The sequence below is a fragment of the Cyprinodon tularosa genome, unplaced genomic scaffold (assembly GCF_016077235.1).
Source record: "Cyprinodon tularosa strain WSP-4 unplaced genomic scaffold, ASM1607723v1 ctg44, whole genome shotgun sequence".
Lineage (NCBI taxonomy): Eukaryota > Metazoa > Chordata > Actinopteri > Cyprinodontiformes > Cyprinodontidae > Cyprinodon > Cyprinodon tularosa.
The window spans coordinates 1,462,610-1,485,615 of NW_024039163.1; the positions used below are offsets into that span (position 1 = coordinate 1,462,610).

Here is a 23,006-nt window from a genome sequence, read left to right on the forward strand (position 1 = left end):
TGGAGTCCCCCCCGTCCCTCAGTGAGGTCTAGCACTGCTTCTAGACCGAAGATGCTGCTACATGGCTGTACATCTCATTTAGGCATTTGGCCGATTAGATCAGTCATTGATTGACATATTACCTACTGTAAATTACTGTAAAAAAAGTCACAAGTCAAGGAAAAAAAGGTAAGAAGCTAATTGAAAGGTTAATTAACCTGGTTAACAATTATATTTAGGTCTATAACCATAAAGAATGTAAGTGCCAGTATCAGCATTAATGCCTGTAAGGTTATGTTGTACCAAAAAAAAAAGTGTTTCTTTTACTCAGAGTATTTTTCATGAATTTCTTACAGCTTACATTGACATTCATTTTTGCCTTCAAAGTATCCATATTTTTTGAATATTACAAAGGTAATAAGATCTTGTCCTGGATTCCAATAGCTTGAAATTTTGATTTTCAAAGTACAGGTGCTGGTCATAAAATTAGAATATCATGAAAAAGTAGATTGATTTCAGTAATTCCATTTAAAAGGTGAAACTTGTATATTATATTCATACATTACATACAAACTCATATTTCAGATGTTTATTTTGTTTAATTTTGATGATTACAAATGACAACAAATGAAAATCTCAAATTCATCATATCAGAAAATTAGAATATTGTGAAAAGGTTCAAAATTGATGGCCCCTGGTGCCACACTCTAATCAGCTAATTAACTCAAACCACCTGCAAAAGCCTTTAAATGGTCTTTCAGTCTAGTTCTATAGGCTACACAATCATGGGGAAGACTGCTGACTTGACAGTTGTCCAAAAGACGACCATCGACACCTTGCACAAGGAGGGCAAGACACAAAAGGTCATCGCTAAAGAGGCTGGCTGTTCACAGAGCTCAGTGTCCAAGGACATTAATAGAGAGGCGAAGGGAAGGAAAAGATGTGGTCGAAAAAAGTGTACAAGCAAGAGAGATAACCGCACCCTGGAGAGGATTGTGAAACAAAACCCATTCAAAAATGTGGGGGAGATTCACAAAGAGTGGACTGCAGCTGGAGTGAGTGCTTCAAGAACCACCACACACAGACGTATGAAAGACATGGGTTTCTGCTGTCGCATTCCTTGTGTCAAGCCACTCTTGAACCACAGACAGCGTCAGAAGCGTCTTGCCTGGGCTAAAGAGAAACAGGACTGGACTGCTGGTGAGTGGTCCAAAGTCATGTTCTCTGATGAAAGTAAATTTTGCATTTCCTTTGGAAATCAAGGTCCCAGAGTCTGGAGGAAAAGAAGAGAGGCACTTCATCCACGTTGCTTGAAGTCCAGTGTAAAGTTTCCACAGTCAGTGATGGTTTGGGGTGCCATGTCATCTGCTGGTGTTGGTCCATTGTGTTTTCTGAGGTCCAGGGTCAACGCAGCCACATACCAGGAAGTTTTAGAGCACTTCATGCTTCCTGCAGCTGACCAACTTTTTGGAGATGCAGATTTCATTTTCCAACAGGACTTGGCACCTGCACACAGTGCCAAAGCTACCAGTACCTGGTTGAAGGACCATGGTATCCCTGTTCTTAATTGGCCAGCAAACTCTCCTGACCTTAACCCCATAGAAAATCTATGGGGTATTGTGAAGAAGAAGATGCAATACACCAGACCCAACAATTCAGAAGAGCTAAAAGCCACTATTAGAGCAACCTGGGCTATCATAACACCTGAGCAGTGCCACAGACTGATCGACTCCATGCCACGCCGCATTGCTGCAGTAATACAGGCCAAAGGAGGCCCAACTAAATACTGAGTGCTGTACATGCTCATACTTTTCATGTTCATACTTTTCAGTTGGCCAACATTTCTATAAATCCTTTGTTTTTATTGGTCTTCAGTAATATTCTAATTTTCTGATATGATGAATTTGAGATTTTCATTTGTTGTCATTTGTAATCATCAAAATTAAACAAAATAAACATCTGAAATATATGAGTTTGTATGTAATGTATGAATATAATATACAAGTTTCACTTTTTAAATGGAATTACTGAAATCAATCTACTTTTTCATGATATTCTAATTTTATGACCAGCACCTGTATTTCACTGAGTGCCCCATAAAGGGTAAAACACCCTCAAAAGTAGTAATTAGAGTGGCCGATCAATGGAATGATCAAAATCAGTTTATTTCACTCATAACTGAACCCTCCCATGCCCCATGGGAAATATTAAATTTCATATTAAATAATTTTAATATTTAATTTCATATTAAATAAATAATAATATTCTGAAGTACTAAACTATTTCAGCATGGACAACATTTAAATCATGGCAATACATACATTTAAGTAAAGTTTAATAAATTTAAATATTTATTACAGGAGAAAAACAAAGAATCCCAAGGAAGGTTTTCATAACAGGAAGTGATGGCAGTAAAAAACAAAAACAAAACATCAGTGAATGAAATTAGAGGGATTTAAAACTAAATTATTTTTTTTTAAATTAAATGTTGATATGATGAATGCAGATAAATGTCTGTAAATACTTACATGTGTAGTCTCCATAGTCTTTGACCAGAATGTAAAAACTAATTTTAATATTTAAAAGAAGCACATCTATTTGACAAGTATATTTCCTTCAATTTTAGAAACAACCATGTTTAAGGCAGTTTCAACTGAGCTTTGTTAAGTGTTGAACTGGTTTTGGAAAGCTAATCAGGTTAAACAAAATATAACAATATTCATTATTAACTGATCTGATCAAACACTTCGCTAAAGCAAATATCACACTTTTTAAAATATAACTCATTCTCTTAGCTTGCTTTTTATTTAATTTTTTCAAACTGGAAGGAGATTGGTTTAATTAGGAGAAAAGATGGATATAAGTAATTGTAACCCATATTTATTTCAAACTCAGACCAGCCTAGTGAACAATCCCCAAACAAATAAACATGAATAAATGATGTGCAGAGGATTCTTGAAAGTAAACTACACATAAAATAATATTTTTTGATATTGTTGAATCTAATATTGAATAGTTTCCGCTTTGACACTCCCCGCATTTTTCTTTCTTTGTTAGACATCTCGCGCTTTATTTTAAAATGTGAAACTCAACCAATTGCTGAGATGGACGGACTGTACCACGTGTTTAATTTGGTCCAATCAGAGGCCACCTTACGTCGCACGTGTCTTTATAAAGCCGCTGTTTCTCCTACGAGTTTATATCTTCGTCTTTGAGCGAAAGGCAAACAGCTAGTCTAAAATGGCAAGAACTAAGCAGACCGCCCGTAAGTCCACCGGAGGAAAGGCTCCCAGGAAGCAGCTGGCTACCAAAGCTGCCCGTAAGAGCGCTCCGGCTACTGGTGGAGTGAAGAAGCCCCACCGTTACAGGCCTGGTACAGTGGCTCTCCGAGAGATCCGCCGTTACCAGAAATCCACTGAGCTGCTCATCCGCAAGCTGCCCTTCCAGCGTCTGGTCAGAGAGATCGCTCAGGATTTCAAGACCGATCTGCGCTTCCAGAGCTCCGCCGTCATGGCTCTGCAGGAGGCCAGCGAGGCTTACCTGGTTGGTCTGTTTGAGGACACCAACCTGTGCGCCATCCACGCTAAGAGGGTCACCATCATGCCCAAAGACATCCAGCTGGCCCGCCGCATCCGTGGAGAGAGAGCATAAGTACAGCTGATCCAAGAAAACCCAACGGCTCTTTTAAGAGCCACATAAATATTTCTTCTGAGCTCCGCGATCCTGTATTTCTCTCTATATAGCACGCTATTTATAGATGGAATTGAAAACAAATGGCACAGACGGCTTCACCACATTAGCCTACACACTCCCTGGATACAATAAAAAAAAAGTAAAAAATATATATATTTAGCCCGTAAGGCTTCCATGAAGAGGCAGTGTTTTTTTTTTTTTTTTTTTTTTTCCCTCAAATGAGAATGCCTCAAACCAGAGTTGTCAAGATGAGCTTTCATCAGCAGCAAATGCGTCTAGAAACATTTTTTTAGTACAGTAATTCCAAATGCATAGATCTGTAGATGCAGGCTCTTTTGTCATTTCAACCTACACTTTTCTTATAAAGAATTTTAAATGGCCAATGATGAGAATATTGCAGCAAAATACATAATTCTTTGCGTAAAGGTTAGTTATTCTTGTTAAGGAGATATTTGAGAAAAATACAGAACAATAATGCAAAAAATGTTTAACAATGTCCCTTTATCAATTACCTTAAGGTTTTATAAATATTTTTTTTTTCAATAATTATATTTATGTGCATTTTTTCTGTTTTGTTGCTACTTTTTCTCTTTGTAAATTGAATTATAGGAGATGCCGTGTTTTTTATAGATTATAGATTATTTTTCAAAAGCTCAAGTCATTTTACTCGCAGCTGTGTTTGCTCAAATAAATAGAACCTCAACAGCATGTGGAAACTCAATATTTTATTGTAAAAAAACATGTTTATCATAAAACAGGTAGCCTACTATTTTCTTTGAACTACCAGGTGTTGTTCAAAGCAGCATCGTTTTAAACGCTTCCTTAAAAATGGTTAGAGGTGGGTTGTCACATTGTTTTGCAGTGATCAGTTTTCATTAAACGTGTGCTTAAAAAATTAATATATATTATTTTAAAATATACATATATATTTTTCAACACACCTTATAATATCATTGTGCTGATAACAGCCATAATCTTTTTTGGTCTTTAGAGAAAGATGAGACCATGTCTGCTATGGACTTGTCCTATTTCACTGTTTTCTGCCTTCTCCGATTCTTTATCTATTTTCTTTTTTGATTAGGATACTTTGCTGCAAGAGACCATGGGTGCAGCAAGGTGGTGTGGCACCACAACATTAAAGGGGAAACTTTCTCTTCCTCAAGTCATCTCCAGTCTTCTATTTCCAATAGAAAATTGCATAGGGGCAGTGAAAATCCTCCATCTGATACTGGATCCAGATGAAAATGATAAGGAATCCATTGGTGTTCCTTTTTACCTCATATGAGGGCTTTTGCCAAGACATGATTACCAGTAAAAATTAAAATTATTGTTCACTAAACAGTTTAACAGCGTTTAGATTTGGGTACAGATCCCTGTAATTCCCGACATGTGCATAGTTCTGAGATACAGAATTTCTCTAGTACAACCATATGTAAATGTTTTTCTATAAAGACATATATGTTATTGTATCTGTTCTGGGGAAAAGGAAAAAAAAAAATTAGAGTTTTATATATGTGTAGATGTATTGGTAGAATGAATTAAAGTACTGACTGGAAGAGAGGGGATGAGTATAATATAAATAATTTGATTATCATATTTTATTATCTATCAAATTCAGATAATGTTATTTTATGTAGAGAATCTGTATTGCTGTCTGTCAATGGGTTGAATAGTTTCCGCCATCAACTGGCGTCTGGAGCCACGCCCTCAACCTCGAACCACGCCCCGATCTGCAAGCTGCAATCAGCGGTAATTGGCAGAAGCAGACGGCGGAAAAAGGGCGACTGCCTTGATTGGACGACTGGATTTGTTGTTAGATGTGACCAATCAGAAAGCATAGCTCCACGATAGGCTGTATATATACTCCCAATGTGCGTCTTGACTGTTACTTGTGAAAGTAAACTTAATTAGAATCATGTCTGGACGTGGAAAGACCGGAGGCAAAGCCAGGGCTAAGGCCAAGACCCGCTCATCTCGTGCTGGGCTGCAGTTTCCTGTCGGCCGTGTTCACAGGCTCCTGAGGAAGGGCAACTACGCTGAGCGCGTCGGCGCTGGAGCTCCCGTCTACCTCGCTGCAGTGCTGGAATACCTCACTGCTGAGATCCTGGAGTTGGCCGGAAACGCTGCCCGTGATAACAAGAAGACCAGAATCATCCCCCGCCATCTGCAGCTGGCTGTCCGCAATGACGAGGAGCTGAACAAACTGCTCGGCGGAGTTACCATCGCTCAGGGTGGTGTTCTTCCTAACATCCAGGCTGTGCTGCTGCCCAAGAAAACCGAGAAGCCAGCAAAGAAGTAAAACTGCAGGCCTACTAAACCAACCCAACGGCTCTTTTAAGAGCCACCCAAATCTCCCTAAAGAGCCAGACATACTGTTAAAAAATATGCACAAATAAGTTGACGTTAAAATAACGATATGGATGATACCTGAAGCTTACATACCACACATATATAACTGATTATTTTTGCTATATATTTTTTTCCTCCCTGTAAGTTCTTTTAAATTAAGGTTTGGTCTGTATAATATATTTTAGATTTATCTTATAGTATTTGTAAAATGTAGAAGAGAACAATTTGAGTTGCAGTTTCTGCCATGTGTTGTGAAAAAAAGGTCAAGCAGATGGTGATGGAGTTCGTGCAAATTGGGCAATAAGGAGAAAATGAAAGTTTATTTAAACATAATAGTTTCTCCACCAAATGAGGCATGCCTCGAAGCCTCATCTCATAACATCACTAGTTTTTTGCTGTTTTGTTCTTTTCCTTTTTGTAGAATTAAGTGTGTATGAGATGCTGTTATTTATGTTTGTAATAGGTTATTTTACAAGAGCTCAAGTGTTTTTACTCATATTTTTTTGTTCAATTAAAAACAACCTCGCCAGCACGTAGAAAATCAAAATTTACACGTCGATGTAAATTCCAAAAAATCTACACAATATTAACTGGAATTGACTTAAACTCCCTACATAAAGCAGAGTGCCATGCAAGTATACTAAACCTTACGAGACATCTAATAGATCATTGGAAACTTGATATCAGCCAAAAACCTTTTGTATGAACTTCAATTGCTTTATTACAGAAGAGGATTAGGGCCACTGAAAAGATACAAAAAAGTTGAACACTGATTTTTAATTTTTATTTCAGTTAAATCAGGGGAAAAAGTCACAATTCTGACTTTTTTTCTCAGAATTCTGACTTTAATCTTAGAATTCTGACTTTTTTTTCAGAATTCTGTCTTTAATCTCAGAATTCTGGGGTTTTTCCTCAGAATTCTGACTTTAAACTCAGAATTTTGACTATTTCTCTCAGAATTCTGACTTTAAGCCTATAATGCCAAATGTATCGTATTTGATATGGTTTCTGAAATGTTTTGCATCTGACACCTTTTGCTTAATTTAATGGTAAAAACTTTGCTCAAAATCTCATTGTACACAATCAGATATACCTGATAACAGCCAGTAGAAGACTACACAAAAAATAATCTTGATTTATCGCATAGCCATTAATTATTAATATCAAAAATGTATTTCTGTTTTATCTTTTTACATATTTTGTTAAAAGGGCAAATAAGGAATTCAAACCAAAAAAAAAGTAATTTTCAGTTTTGTTTTATTCTTGGATCGGGCTTTAAAGGGTTAATCTTAGAATTCTGACTCTTTTTTTCCTCAGAATTCTGACTTTAATCTTAAAATCCGGACTCTTTTTTTTCTCAGAACTCTGAGATTAAAGTCAGAATTCGGACTTTTTTCCATATTTAACTGAAAAAAAAAAAAAAAATTAGTTAACTTTTTAAAAATGTTTTCAGTGGCCTTAATCCTCTTCCGTACTTTATTAATACTCATTAATAGCTCGTGTATTTGTACACGCTAGCAATGATTTATTCTGATCCTATATTATCTGGATTTTGTTTTTAATTTATTGAGTGTCTCTTTATATTCAAACTTGTGTCTTAAAGAGGAAACTTGGTTTGTAGGTTAAAGGTGGAAAGAGACGATCACTGTCTTCACTTACGTCCGTAATGTGTATTTAAATTTGGACGTTCATCGGCTGTACGCCATCTCCACTGTGTGCAAGACAAAGACAACATGAGCGGCAGAGGCAAAGGAGGAAAAGGACTTGGGAAAGGAGGCGCTAAGCGCCACCGCAAAGTCCTCCGTGATAACATCCAGGGCATTACCAAACCAGCTATCCGCCGTTTGGCTCGCCGTGGTGGCGTCAAGCGTATCTCTGGTCTCATCTACGAGGAGACCCGCGGTGTCCTGAAGGTTTTCTTGGAGAACGTCATCCGTGATGCCGTCACTTACACCGAGCACGCCAAGAGGAAGACCGTGACCGCCATGGATGTGGTGTATGCTCTGAAGAGGCAGGGCCGCACTCTTTACGGCTTCGGCGGTTAAATTCGAACACATTCCCTTAAAACAACGGCTCTTTTAAGAGCCACCCACATCTCTTTAAGATGATTCCTGCTGTTTTGAACAGAAACATAATAGTGGATATGCTGTGGTTATAAAATGCTTTTAGATGTTAAACGCTATTTGACGTTTTACCATAGGTTAGAATATCCCTTTGTTGTTACTCTGTAGACTAGTGTTAAAGCAGCACCTAGACAGAAGGAAAAAAAGTGATCATGCAAATGTGGACCTTAGAAACATGCATACAAATAAATTGGGCGCTAAACAAATGCTGTGAACTTGCTATAAAGCTGGATTAAATGTTTTCTTTTGTTTTCCTGAGGATTGTCACAAAAGGTTACATGTGTTCATTAGTTACAACAGTCTTTGGAGCGTGGTGTGTATGGAGGACCAGTCCTGCCACAATTAACAATACATAAATAAAAATGAAATGCCTAAAAATTAGAGCTTCATTTAAAAGGCTATAAATCACTTGATATAGTTATGCAACTTTTTGTTAAGCCCTTTTATCTCCACACTTTTGCTTACTTTGAAATAAATGTGCTATTTTATTCTATTTTAGTTCTAGTTCATTTCACCATTGTAAGCTGTGTCACTACCCGATCGGTCCTGCGCATGCGTTAACAGAATAACTTCCGGGTAGGCAATACTTTGTTGTCTTACTTTTCTATTCTTTTGTCATTTTCCAGCAGGAGGTTACTTAAGAATATATTTTTATTTGGGTAAATATTGCATATTCTAAAATAAAAAAAAAAAGCAATACACTTGAATAGCCTTTCAAACCTTCCTGTAACTGCGCTGAGCATTTCTGATGACATCATCCAATACAATGGAGAGAATGTGAAACGTATCAATTTTTCCCAGAAAAAGCCTTCAATATTGTCTGTATAATGTAGTTTTGCATTCTTTACTGTTTTAAGTATATAAATAAGTATTTTCAGTAACTTTATTACATATTTTTTCGGCGATCTGGATCTTACTATTCTGTTCACGCACAATTAAGGCGGATCGTGCTGTCGGGAATTGAGTATTAAATAAGAAGAATTAAGATTAAGTAGTGACAAGCGCTTCTTTCACTATTGTAAGCTGTATGCAACGGAATTTCGTTTTCTATACAGTGTGCATACAAAATGTCAAAGTTTGTCTAAGTCTAATGAACATAGAAGTGCTACAGCTTTGGCAGTGGAGTTGGATAAGTACAGTGAGTCAATTTACTTAATTGAGTAGTAGGGCTACATCCTTCCCATAAATGATAAATTCTCATTTAAGTACAGATTTTTGTTTATTTTTAATTGTGGCAGGATTGGTCCTCCATACCCTATGCTCAAGTTATATATATATATATATATATATATATATATATATATATATATATATATATATATATATATACATATATATATATATATATATATATATATATACATATATATATATATATGTATATATATATATATATATATATAAACATAAATATAGTCCACTGCATTTGTACTTTTACTCCTTCCTTAGGTTGTTAGATTTTGTTGAGTCAAAACTTGAATGAAAATTGAACCAATGCACATGCATTAATCCATTGAAAGAAGTTAACTTTTTATTACTGTACCATATTCTCAAGTAACCACAAAAGGGGCGAAAGAGTTGGAAGGCAACCAGACTTTCTCTCAGTTGTTGAAGACTTTTCAACACCTATCTAGGAGTCTTTGTCATATCTGTAGGCTTGCACCAGACTTTGAGCTGTGATATATTTTAGCAGCTTGGAGATCCATTTCAACTCTTCTGGATTGTTGGAGCTTTTCGTTGTGCATGGGCTGTTTTTGAATATTTTTATTACTTGATGACAAAGGCAGGGGTCTTATAGATAATCAAATATAAAAAATAAAACATGAAATGCTCATACAGCTCAAAACGTTTCTTACTGTGGTGCTACAACAGGAGCACACACACTAACAAGCATAACAAGTCTCAACCCATCCCCCCTCTCACGCATGAAAAAGTGCCCTTCCCCCACACCCAGAAATACCAAGCGTCTCAACCGAGCGCCATCAGCGGTTCATTTAAACCAATCAGAGACAGGGTACAGCACAGACTCTTTTACATGCAGACTATAAATACCACTGGTCCCTTTGATATTTTCACTCATTTGTTGCTGTTTCCAGGAACACATCAGGATGCCTGAACCCGCAAAGTCTGCGCCCAAGAAGGGCTCAAAGAAAGCTGTGACCAAGACCGCCGGCAAAGGAGGCAAGAAGAAGAGAAAGACCAGGAAGGAGAGCTACGCCATCTATGTCTACAAGGTGCTGAAGCAGGTCCACCCCGACACCGGCATCTCTTCTAAGGCCATGAGCATCATGAATTCGTTCGTCAACGACATCTTTGAGCGCATCGCCTCCGAGGCTTCCCGCCTGGCTCACTACAACAAGCGCTCCACAATCACCTCCAGGGAGATCCAGACCGCTGTGCGCCTCCTGCTGCCCGGTGAGCTGGCCAAGCACGCAGTGTCTGAGGGAACCAAGGCTGTTACCAAGTACACCAGCTCCAAGTAAACCTTCTCATTGCTGCAAGCTCAACAAAGGCCCTTTTAAGGGCCACACAAACGGCAATTGGAGCAAATGGTTCCTGGTTAATTACTAAATCAAGGTGCGGGAATTAATATTCTGCTCGATGTGTGCTTTTTACATTATGACTATTATAGAATAGTAATTCCTGGTGCCGCAGATGAGCATCCATATATGACTGAAAGTAAACGCTCTAATAACTAAGCATAAAGTTTGTTGCCCCCAAAAATACAATAAACTAATTAGCTTTATTTGCATTTGTAGTAATTACCTTATTATAAATGGGGTATTAAAAAAAGCAAGATAAATACCTAAAGTAAATTAAGTCAATGATCATAAGGGACAATAATTAGAGAAATTTGTTCTTAAATACCAAATCAAGATGGGGGAATTGGTATTCATGGTCAATGTAGCTATTGTACATTTTGACTTTAAAGTCTGCAAAGTGTAGAAAAAAATAATTTCCTGATTTCCTCAGCTGAGCCTTCCTAAGGGGAGAAACGCAAGATTTCATAAATGTGCGGATGTTTCAGGTGAATATATGCAGGAAACGGGAAATTGAACATCTTTTCAGACCCCTGTAGCCCTTATTTCAAAGAACACATGGTGTCAAATCTAGCGTCATTATGAAACCCCATACGGTATAACACACAACCACATCTAAATATTAAACTTAATCCCATATTAAAAACGTGTTCCCTTAATATAAAACAGTCTACATCTGATTAGACTTGGACAAGTTTTATTGTCATTTTGTATACACATCTAAAATGATATTAAGCCGAATCCAAAAATCTTCATCTTGTTTATTCTAGCAGCAGTTGATAAACAGCTTAATGGCGATTTACCACCACCGACTGGTAAGGAGTGGGTAACAAATGTCATCAAGAAAAGAAAAGAAATACAAATCAACATTTATTTCTACTAGTAGAAATATTATGCCGGGTTATCCACAAAAGAAAGACACCAGAGTTTTAACTGATGTTTCTCAACTGCTGCTAGAATAAACAGTGAGATGAAAGTTTTTGGATTTAACACCATTTTATTGAAATTTCTTTTCTTATATGACATTCGTTACCAGTTAGTGGCGTTAAAACGCCATTAAGCTTTATGCTCAACTGCAGCTGAAATAAACAGTAAGAAGAAGAAAATTTTTGGATTTTAACGCACCTTTATTTACTCTTCTTTTCCTTTCTTTTCTTTCCTTTGTTAAATATGGAAGTTATGTCCCCCTGAAGGCTGCTGAGCCTCTGAACTTCCCTACCGGTTCTTTACCTGGGAGCAAGTTATTTACTACTCTTAACTCAAACTGGGTGAAACCATATAAAGAAGGACTATAAAACAGGAAAAAAAAAAGTAACAGAGTTTATTCCAGGTCAGGTCGTTACAGGACAGAGAAATTGCTTGGAGTCGGCACAGCTGTGGGCTCAAAAAACCTCAGGGAGCGTCCGGCAAAGGTTGAGCCCCGAACAAGGTCATCTTCTCCTTCTTATACCTCATGAGTCCATGTGTTGCATCAGGTGGATGCTCAGCTATATGTATCAGAAACTGACACGCCATCCATGCCCTGACCGTCATGCATCTTGCCTCTATGCCCCAGGATTACACATAGCTCTCCTTTATCAGTCCTGCTCCAAGATGTGCCCATATCCTGTGTGTTTTTAAAGACACAAAGGCTGTCCTATTTAGATGATCTCCGTACACACATCCACCATGTGAAGGAAGGCCTTCTACTCGGTCTAATCTGGCTAACACAATGCACATCATCTATAAAGAATAAACCTAACATCTTTTTTTTTCTTTTCCTTTTTTCTTTACATTTTCTTTTAATTTCTTTTTTCTTCTTTTCTTTAGTTTTACTTTTTCATTTCTTTTCTTTCCTTCTTTTCTTAGTGGACATTCGTTACCCACTCCTTACCAGTTGGTGGCGTTAAAATGCCATTAAGCTGTTTGCTATAGAATAGCTCTGCTATAGCTCTGCTATAGAGTGTAAACATTTGTCCAATTAACTCTTTCAGATGACCAGAGCGTCTCTGTTGGACCCATAAGCTGTGTGGATGAATCACACGGCAGGAGAAGAAAGGCTAACATTGTCACCATGTTTCACAAAAAAAAAAGCTTTGCAAAGAAAATTGCAACAATGTCAGCAGCCTCACCGCTGGAGAAGATCACTCTGTGATGGCAGAGTTTGTAAGAGAGTACAAGAGGAGCTCTACTGGAAGGACACCAGAAGAGAGCCGTCAGGGGATAGAAATTCATTAATTATCACTGCTGGGTCTGACCCTATCATACACCAAAATAAAACTCCAGGAACTTTACAAAATAAAAGCCTTTACATTATGCACCTTTATTGATTACAGCAAATGGTTCAACGTTATGAACTTAACTCAAGCCCTTTGTTTATATTAGCCTCTGGCTGCTTTTTCAAAACACACACCCTTGTAAATTTCAAAATATAAGTCTACCATGTATACTGTTATAAAGCATCTATTGACCTAATAACTGGGAAAAAGACTGATTTAACGATTGGAAATTGACTCAATACCAATGTTGGGTCGGACCATTTACTTGACACACAACCCTGCTAGACTTTCAAAGTAAGACTCCAGGGATTCTACAAAATAAAAGCATCTTCATTATATACACTAATTCATTGTGGCATATGGCTCATAGTTATGACCCAAACTCAACAAATATCTTGAAATTAACTACCAAGGCCTGTTGACAACAAAACTGAATGTACCTTTCTAAATAAAGCTGTGGTGGATGATCCTCCCTCCACCACATCATGTTAGCATTTTTTTCTTGTTTTATATTATATTACAGTTTATATGTTTAAGTTAGTTATTTCATTTAGACAGGTATTTTCTAATGGGTGCACACTTTAGTTAATGTCTCTCTGAATGGTTTATTTACACTTTTTTGTTTTTGTTTGAGGTGCTGCTGATACAGACAAGCTGGAGGAGGAAACCTGGAGCATGCAATTTGTTTTTTGAAAGACTGACGGGGAAGGTTTGTTTCAAGTGGTTTTTAATTAGTTAATTTTGTCACTTGAATACTCATTATCGTTTTCGCTAAGTAAAAGTTAGTTTTGCTGTATTTGTTACATAGAACGCTTTAGTTAATTTTGTATTTATTGGTTCTTTTGTTATGTTGTACCACCCTCATGTGGTACATTTGGGTTACTCCATACCTATTTAGGCAGTCTGTTCTTTGGTTGCAGGTCAGTTTTGTTTTTGTTGATTTAGAGTTCAGTTGACCTCAGTTAAATTGGGCCCAAATTTGTTATTTATTATTTGATTTATTCTTACAATAAATCTTTAAATTATTATTTTCTACTTTGAACATTTGTTTTGTCCTTGTTGAGTCTGGTCCCTCACAAAAGTCCTCCCATTTTCTCTGTAATAAAGCATAAACTAATCTAATAATAGGAAAAAGAGAGATTCAACAATTTAAAATGGATTCAATTTCTCTCTAATTTAAACTGTAATACATTACATTAACAGCCATGTCAGTTGCTTCTAAATGTGGTTCAAAATTGTCTCCAAAATCTAAAGACATAGGGACGAATTGGTTTCATACACAACATAAACTGAAAGGCAAAAAAACCCCAAAACATTCCAGATTTGCAAGTAAATAAAACTGATTATTGAGGGAAATAAATTCACAGTAGACTTTCAAACAGTATTTAACTATCTGTATGGTATGACAGGCTTTTTAACATACTGTGCTATTAGAGTGAGCGATATGTCTGGGGTTTTGTTTTAACTGTTAAAAATTATAACATCAAAAAAATTTACTTCAAGACATAATTAATTAATTGAAAGATGTGTGACACTTCAAATGACGAATCAGGTGATTTATTTTGATATATCTTAAAAGGTATTTGGAACAATTAAAATATGATTGTAGATACCTTAAATTTGCTCTTGTTTATAATTCGACTTTAAATGCATAAAAATAATTTATTCCCATTCCAGATATCAAACAAAGTAGATTTCATGTTGAAATAGCCTTTCAGGGTCAGCTCCACATGGGGAACATGTCACAGCAGCCCCCATGTCACATATCAATGCCCAGCATCATAATTTTATGGTAGATCGTTAAAAGAAAGTTTATACTGCTTTTTATTGTAAATAATACCCAAAGCTGTTGATTACTTATTCTCCAGATACACAGTATCTATATTGTAAATACAATGTACAGTACACTATTTTATTTCTTTATTTTCTTAACTCTGTCATTTTTTCTGTTATTTTTATACTCTTTTTAAGGTCCTCATTGTATGACCACATTTGCTATAACCCTTTGCTGCTGCTGTAACCAACCAATTTTCCCATTGTGGGTCAATAGAGGGATTCTCTATTCTATTCTATTCTATTCTATTCTATTCTATTCTATTCTATTCTATTCTATTCTATTCTATTCTATTCTATTCTATTCTATTCTATTCTATTCTATTCTATTCTATTCTATTCTATAGGTAGTTGTTTTATTTGGTAGTGTTGTCAAATACTTGTCATTTTAGCATTTAAGCACTAGAGGGAGACAGAGAGCTAAAACCAGAGCTTAGACAATGCCCATATTGTTTTCTCATTTCCTTTAAAATATATACATGCTATTTTATATTTACACCATTTATCATAGTTCCAGCATTTCGTAATTTTTTATCCATTAAAAAAACAAAACATTTAGCATCAAGATTCATTTAAAATGTGAACTAAAATGTTCAAAACAACATTTAAAGGAAACAAAGAAAATATATTTCTTTATGAAAATGCAACTAAAAAATATAAAACATATTTGACTAAATAGAAATAGATAAACTATGAAAAAGAACTAGTAATGTCTTTCATCAGCATTATCAAAAACTCTATCCTAAGATAGAGTACCACCTTGATGGCACTCCAAGGCACCATCCAAGAACAGCTCTTGACAATTTCACAAAATATGCAGCTTAAAACGATACAAACTAGACATCAAACCCGCATCTATGATCGACAACTCCTACGGGATCTATGGTCACAAAATGTTTTAAAAACAGACATTTCTGACCGTTAAACCTCTTAAAACCCACCGGGTCAATAAAAAAATCTGAAATGTTGGAACTGTAACTATACAGTCATATGTTTACACTTTTTTCATCACAATGTTTTAACATTGTTGCTTAACTGCACTTTAAAAAATGAAAACATCTAGAGGAGCTGTACTTAATGAAATATCTTGTTTACACTTGTCTGTTCAAAATGACAAAATAAAACCTGTCTAAGCCTCTAAGTCTATTTATTATAGTATATCCTGACATTAGAGAAAGTTTTGCATCACCCCTTGATGGCTGGAAAAAAAAGAAAATAAAGATTACAGAAAATAACCGAAAGCAACATTAACAAATAACCATCCTGACTGTGTACAAAGCTCTGTACCACTACTTAACATCAGTACATGTGTGCAGGACTGTATAATACAGTGATTGGATTTCATGTCTAAAGATTATTACTCTATCAAGGGTACACAAAAATTTATTGATTAGTGAATAAAATAAGTACATTGTCTCATTATTTGTCAAATATCAATGTCTAATCAAAAAAAAAAAAAAAAAAAAAATTAAAAAAGTGGAATGTATTTCTCACAGATTCGGTAAAACTACCAATCCTAAAATGTGACATAAGAAACCCTAATATCTGTGTTAAATATACTGTAAAACAAAATAATTTTAAATGAAAAACATCCTTATTTCTACTTACCTCTGATCATTTAATAATATTTATTTTTTCCATTTACTTTTCTTAAGTAGAAATACAAAAATCTATATGTTCCTGCTGGCTGTCCATGTGACATTTCTCTTTTATGGATAACGATTATATAAATCTCTTCAACAAATCATGAACTAAAATTCTACACAAAGCACAAGTAGGATCAATTACCTATAGTACCTTTTATCTAGCCAAAGCATATTGTGTCTTAGAACGGCAGTAATTAGGAATAAATCCAAAACACACAACTCATCAAAACTGTACAGATGAGACTTCTTCTGAAGCTGGCCTCTTAATTAACGTAGCTTGTAATAACCAAATATTATATAATGTCTTGCTCCTCTTCCTTAAAAATTTTAAAGTTAAGTTTATAATCTTTTAAGTAAATAACCTATTATTAGTATTAGTCAAATATCTTGTGGGCAAAGTTACTTCTTATGTTCTAGGGCTGTAATAAAATATTAAGTTGCTGATTCATTTATCTGTGACCATTTATTGTCCAGAGGTCAGAAGGCAATTAAAGGAGCTTAATTTATTTGTCTGTCTTGGATGTCGTTATGTACTCTTTTAACAAAGTTATTTGTAGGTAATATATCCTAAATATATTATTAGCTCACTGCAGTGAAAATAGAATTAGGTTAAAATGTATTATGAACCTTGGATTAATTTAAAGGAGACAAAAGGAATTTAGTGCCTCATTCAGTGAGATCTAATTAATCCCTGGTTTTCTTCGTTTCTTAAGTAAACTACAACATCAGTATGTACTTTCTGTGTGTCTGTTAAGTAGGTTACTTGGTAGAAAAAGTAATTATTTCCAACCCTTTTATCCCAGAGAGAATCCTGACTGACCGATTCATTGACAGCTTCTGTGTGTTTACTGCCGGGAGAACCTTCCTCATTTCTAACAAAGACAATGACACTTACGAAAACATTTCATATGTATTCTGCCGATCGCTTTGTTTTTTAGCGGGGTCTCTTCTTAATGTCTTGTGAACAATTGTTTTATATGTTTTAAAAGACGAAATGTGGAGAAAATCCGCCTCTGAATGCTCAAGAACAACGAGCTTCAGACACTTTTGAGCGTTCCTGGGTTAAAAAGAGAACGTTTTGGAAACCAAATGGGACCTAATTGTATATATCAGACTATTTACTTTCCGTTAAAGTAAGTGATATGATAGAAAACTTTAATTTAGCGCAGATTTAAAGCCTTAAAGGCTGCGAAGAAAACACAAATGCGGACAGATTTCAGGCGGGAGCACAGCAGCAGGCTGGGTTGTTTCTTCACGGTTCTCATCCATAATATAAATCCCGCCTCCTGCTCTGAGCTGGAGACGTTCAGAGGAACATTAACAGAGAAACATGGCAGAAGAAGCTCCAGCAGCTGCATCGGCGAAAGCCCCGGCAAAAGCCCCGAGGAAGAAGTCCGCTCCTAAAGCCAAAAAGGATGGACCCAGCCTGTCCAAGCTCATCGTGGCCGCCGTGGCCGAGTCCAAGGAGCGAAAGGGCATTTCTCTGGCGGCGGTCAAGAAGGTCCTGGCCAGTAAAGGAGTGGATACGACTAAAGCCAACAAGCGGATCAACACGGCTGTCACCAAGTTGGTCAGCAATGGTACCCTGGCTCAGACCAAAGGGACCGGGGCATCCGGCTCCTTCAAGCTCCCCAAGGATTCCCAAGCCGCTAAACCAGCCAAGAAGGTGGTGAAGAAGAAGGCTCCAGCAAAAGCCAAGAAGCCCGCCGCTAAGAAGGCCAGCACTCCTAAAAAACCCGCTGCTAAGAAAGCGGCAGCAGCCAAGAAGTCTCCTAAGAAGGCACCTGCCAAGAAAAGCGTGAAAAAGGTGACAAAGAAGAGCCCCAAAAAGGCCGCCCCTGCTGCCAAGAAGCCAAAGGCTGCTAAGAAGCCTGCAGCTAAGAAACCTGCAGCCAAGAAAGCTGCACCTAAAAAGGCTCCAGCTAAGAAGGCCAAGAAGTAGACTGCTACTTCCACCAGCACTCAGTGCACCAAAGGCTCTTTTCAGAGCCACCACGGCTTCATCTTAAGTGCTGATTCCCTATAAGCATGAATTGCTGAATAAGTAGATAATATCCTCAAACTTAAAAGTAGTAATTGGAGTGGCCGATCAATGGAATGATCAAAATCAGTTTATTTCACTCATAACTGAACCTTCCCATTCCCCATGGGTCAGCCTCATCCAAATGATTCACAGAAACACCCTAAAATAAAGAGCGCATTTGAAACCTGATCACAAGCTTAGATCACAATATTAACGCTGATAAATAACTCCATCTGAAAATATTTATTTGAATGGAAGGACAGTTAATTTGGTTTCTAACACGTTTTTTTTTTTAGACGTGATATTTAGTAAGAAATATTAAATCACTTCATGTTTCATGTCATATTTCATATTAAATAATAATATTCTGAAATACTAAACTATTTCAGCATGGACAACATTTTAATTAAGGCAATACATACATTTAGGTAAAGTTTAATAACTTTAAATATTGTTTACAGGACAAAAATAAAAAATCCCAAGGAAGGTTTTGATAACAGGAAGTGATGGCGGTTAAAAAAAATGAAACGAATGAATGAAATTAGGAAGATTTATTAATTTTTTTTTCATTAAAAGTTGCTATGATGAATGCAGATAAATGTCTGTAAATACTTACATGTGTAGTCTCCATAGTCTTTGACCAGAATGTAAAAACTAATTTTAATATTTAAAAGAAGCACTTCTATTTGACAAATACATTTCCTCTAATTTTAGGAACAACCATGTTTAAGGCAGTTTCAACTGAGCTTTGTTAAGTGTTGAACTGGTTTTGAAAAGCTAATCAAGTTAAACTATAACAATGTTCATTATCAACCAATCTAATCAAATACTTCGCTAAAGCAAATATCACACTTTTTTAAATTTATTTCATTCTCTTAGCTTACTTTTTATTTAGATTTTTCAAAGTAGGAAGGAGATTGATTTAATAAGAATAGATGTAGATAATATATAATATTTATTTCAAACTACAACCAGTATAGTGAACTATTGCCAAACAAATAAAATCAAATAAATATTGTGCAGAGGATTCTTGAAAGCAAACTACATAGAAAACAATATTTTCTGATGTTGTTTGATCTAATGTTGAAATTTTCCTGCTGATTTTCAGCTTTGACACTCCCCGCATTTTTCTTTCTTTGTTAGACATCTCGCGCTTTATTTTAAAATGTGAAACTCAACCAATTGCTGAGATGGACGGGCTGTACCACGTGTTTAATTTGGTCCAATCAGAGACCACCTTACGTCGCACGTGTCTTTATAAAGCCGCTGTTTCTCCTACGAGTTTATATCTTCGTCTTTGAGCGAAAGGCAAACAGCTAGTCCAAAATGGCAAGAACTAAGCAGACCGCCCGTAAGTCCACCGGAGGAAAAGCTCCCAGGAAGCAGCTGGCTACCAAAGCTGCCCGTAAGAGCGCCCCAGCTACTGGTGGAGTGAAGAAGCCCCACCGTTACAGGCCTGGTACAGTGGCTCTCCGAGAGATCCGCCGTTACCAGAAATCCACTGAGCTGCTAATCCGCAAGCTGCCCTTCCAGCGTCTGGTCAGAGAGATCGCTCAGGATTTTAAGACCGATCTGCGCTTCCAGAGCTCCGCCGTCATGGCTCTGCAGGAGGCCAGCGAGGCTTACCTGGTTGGTCTGTTTGAGGACACCAACCTGTGCGCCATCCACGCTAAGAGGGTCACCATCATGCCCAAAGACATCCAGCTGGCCCGCCGCATCCGTGGAGAGAGAGCATAAGTACAGCTGATCCAAGAAAACCCAACGGCTCTTTTAAGAGCCACATAAATATTTCTTCTGAGTTCCGATTCTACATTTTAAGCTGTGCAGCACACATACATTGAATAAAACTAACATATTCAATTAAAATCTCCATTATAATAATACTTTAACTAATATTTATCATTTCAACCTATCCAGTTAATTATTAATAATTTATAATTGTCAATGATAGGGTTGTCACTTTGTTTGGCAGCAATCAGTTTTCTTTTAGATAAAGATGAGACCAATAGAAAATTGCATAGGGACAGTGGAAATCCTCTATCTGATCCTGGATCCACGTGAGAATGATAAGGAAAGCATTGGTGTTCCTTTTTACCGAGGGAGTATGAGGGATTTCACCAAGACATGATTACCAGTAAAAATAAAATGATTGTTCACTAAACATGTGCATAGTTCTGAGATACAGAATTTCTCTGGTACAACCATATGCAAATGTTTTTCTATAAAGAGACATATGTTATTGTGTCTGTTCTGGGGAAAAGCAATAAAAACGTAATTTTGATTACAGTTTTATATATGTGTAGATGTATTGGTAGAATGGATTAAGTAGCTACTGATTGGAAGAAAGAAGATGGGTCTAATATAAATAAATTGTTTATCATATTTTCTTATCTATCAATTTCATGAAAATTATTTTATGTAGATCATCTTATGTATACGATTATGATTCGTTACCTTAGACAACTATGGCAGTAGGTTCTGTATTGCTGTCTGTGAAAGGGTTGAATAGTTTCCGCCATCAGCTGGCGCCCAAAAAGCGGACTGGAGCCAAGCCCTCAAGCTTAAACCACGCCCCGATCTGCCGCTGCAATCAGGGGTAATATAGGCAGAAGCAGACGGTGAAAAAGGTCGACTGCTTTGATTGGACGACTGGATTTGTTGTTAGATGTGACCAATCAGAAAGCACATGATCCACGATAGGCTGTATATATACTCCCAATGCGTGTCTTGACTGTTACTTGTGAAAGTAAACGTAATTAGAATCATGTCTGGACGTGGAAAGACCGGAGGCAAAGCCAGGGCTAAGGCCAAGACCCGCTCATCTCGTGCTGGGCTGCAGTTCCCTGTCGGCCGTGTTCACAGGCTCCTGAGGAAGGGCAACTACGCTGAGCGCGTCGGCGCTGGAGCTCCCGTCTACCTCGCTGCAGTGTTGGAATACCTCACTGCTGAGATCCTGGAGTTGGCCGGAAACGCTGCCCGTGATAACAAGAAGACCAGAATCATCCCCCGCCATCTGCAGCTGGCTGTCCGCAATGACGAGGAGCTGAACAAACTGCTTGGCGGAGTTACCATCGCTCAGGGCGGTGTTCTTCCTAACATCCAGGCTGTGTTGCTGCCCAAGAAAACCGAGAAGCCAGCAAAGAAGTAATACTGCAGGTTTTCAACACCAACCCAACGGCTCTTTAAGAGCCACCCAAATCTCCCCAAAGAGTGAGATTTGCCATAATCAGATTGGTACTAGAAATGAAAAGAGATTACAGACAATTCAAAGTTGAATGTCATTGTAATGACATTCAAATGTCAAGCTTACATATTTTATTCACATAATTAAAGACGATGTATCAGTTTTTTTTGTCATTTCAACATGTAAAAAAAAATAGACCATTTGAAATGAAATACATGACTTTAGATACCTGCATTATCCTTTTGCGCTTAAAATTAGTTATCCTTGTCCAAGTGGTGTGAGATGCATAACAATAGCACAAAATTTTTTTTAACGATGTCCTTGTTGTTTTTTCAAAAATATTTTAGTATTTGATATATTTATGAACGTATTTTGCTGTTCTGTCCCTTTTCCTTTTTGTAAAACGAAGTGCATATGAGATGCTGATATTATTTTTTATTTTAAGAAGATTCTGTTGTAAGCCCGACAGCAGGGTGAGTAGCATGAGCAGCAACCATTCAACACAGTACGGCGCCATAGTTGTTGTGATACTGTGTCGCACATGCGTGTTTAGAGGCGACGCTATGACGCATGTGTGTAAGAAAATAATGCGGTTAGAGCTTAAAGATGGAAACGCAAAAACGGCGTTTCAAAATCTTCCCACTCTGAAGGCTGAATAAATAAAAGATTGTTTACAGACCCCCGAAACGCCGGCTTCGTATGGATGAGAGGCTGGTTTGGTGAAAAATTTGTGCATTTAGGCCAGGGTTTGACTTCGTGTGGACGGGGCCTAAGGCACTTGCATTAATCAATTGAAAAAAGAAACATTTTATTGCTGTACCAGTAAATTCTTAAATTAATTTAAATGTACAGATTAAGAGTGCAGTTGGCGCCACTCTGAATTAGTGTTAAATTAGAAATCTGTGTAGTGTATTTCTTAATCAAGTTGTTGTAATAACTCTAAAAGAGTCTATGCAGTGTTGTGCCTGAACGCGTTCATTGAACGAAAGTTCATGAACTCGTTCATATTTTGGGCGAACGTGAACTGAACGTACTGCATTCTTGCCTGATGAACGTTATTGTGAACTCGTTCATTCTGGTGTCTGTGAACGGCACGCTCTCTCAGTTCAGCTCCGTTCAATAGGTTGCCAGATTTCTATAGAGTCCTCCAGGCGAAACCCCGGCTAAATCAAACCGTAAACAGGCCTTAATATGTAGCGGGAAAAACACCCAATCTGGCAACACCAGCTACCAGTGTCGTAGCCTACAGCCGTGTGCGTCATCTAAACAAAATGCTGTGTGGAAGCCACAGCAGCGTAGAGGCGACAAAGCAGCAGTATGATCACTTAAAACAGTTTTATGACCAGGTGGTCGGTGAGGATGATGGCAACAAGTTTGC

General features: G+C 37.1%; 5 protein-coding genes across 5 annotated transcripts; all 5 read left to right on the top strand.

Moving 5' to 3' along the window:
- The first annotated feature begins 5,559 nt into the window (after positions 1-5,559).
- Positions 5,560-21,775, top strand: LOC119793055 (histone H2A-like). The gene is made up of 2 exons (XM_038300009.1): positions 5,560-6,021; positions 21,642-21,775. The coding sequence occupies exon 1, from the start codon at positions 5,588-5,590 to the stop codon at positions 5,969-5,971; it is 384 nt and encodes a 127-aa protein (XP_038155937.1). The 5' UTR covers positions 5,560-5,587; the 3' UTR covers positions 5,972-6,021; positions 21,642-21,775.
- LOC119793058 (histone H4) lies at positions 7,698-8,160 on the top strand. The gene has a single exon (XM_038300012.1). It carries the CDS (start codon positions 7,755-7,757, stop codon positions 8,064-8,066), a length of 312 nt encoding a protein of 103 aa, XP_038155940.1. The 5' UTR covers positions 7,698-7,754; the 3' UTR covers positions 8,067-8,160.
- LOC119793056 (histone H2B 1/2) lies at positions 10,225-10,734 on the top strand. The gene has a single exon (XM_038300010.1). It carries the CDS (start codon positions 10,253-10,255, stop codon positions 10,625-10,627), a length of 375 nt encoding a protein of 124 aa, XP_038155938.1. The 5' UTR covers positions 10,225-10,252; the 3' UTR covers positions 10,628-10,734.
- LOC119793052 (histone H1-like) lies at positions 17,737-18,694 on the top strand. The gene has a single exon (XM_038300005.1). It carries the CDS (start codon positions 17,752-17,754, stop codon positions 18,361-18,363), a length of 612 nt encoding a protein of 203 aa, XP_038155933.1. The 5' UTR covers positions 17,737-17,751; the 3' UTR covers positions 18,364-18,694.
- On the top strand, positions 20,986-21,647 carry LOC119793054 (histone H2A-like). The gene has a single exon (XM_038300008.1). It carries the CDS (start codon positions 21,209-21,211, stop codon positions 21,590-21,592), a length of 384 nt encoding a protein of 127 aa, XP_038155936.1. The 5' UTR covers positions 20,986-21,208; the 3' UTR covers positions 21,593-21,647.
- Positions 21,776-23,006: the final 1,231 nt, after the last annotated feature.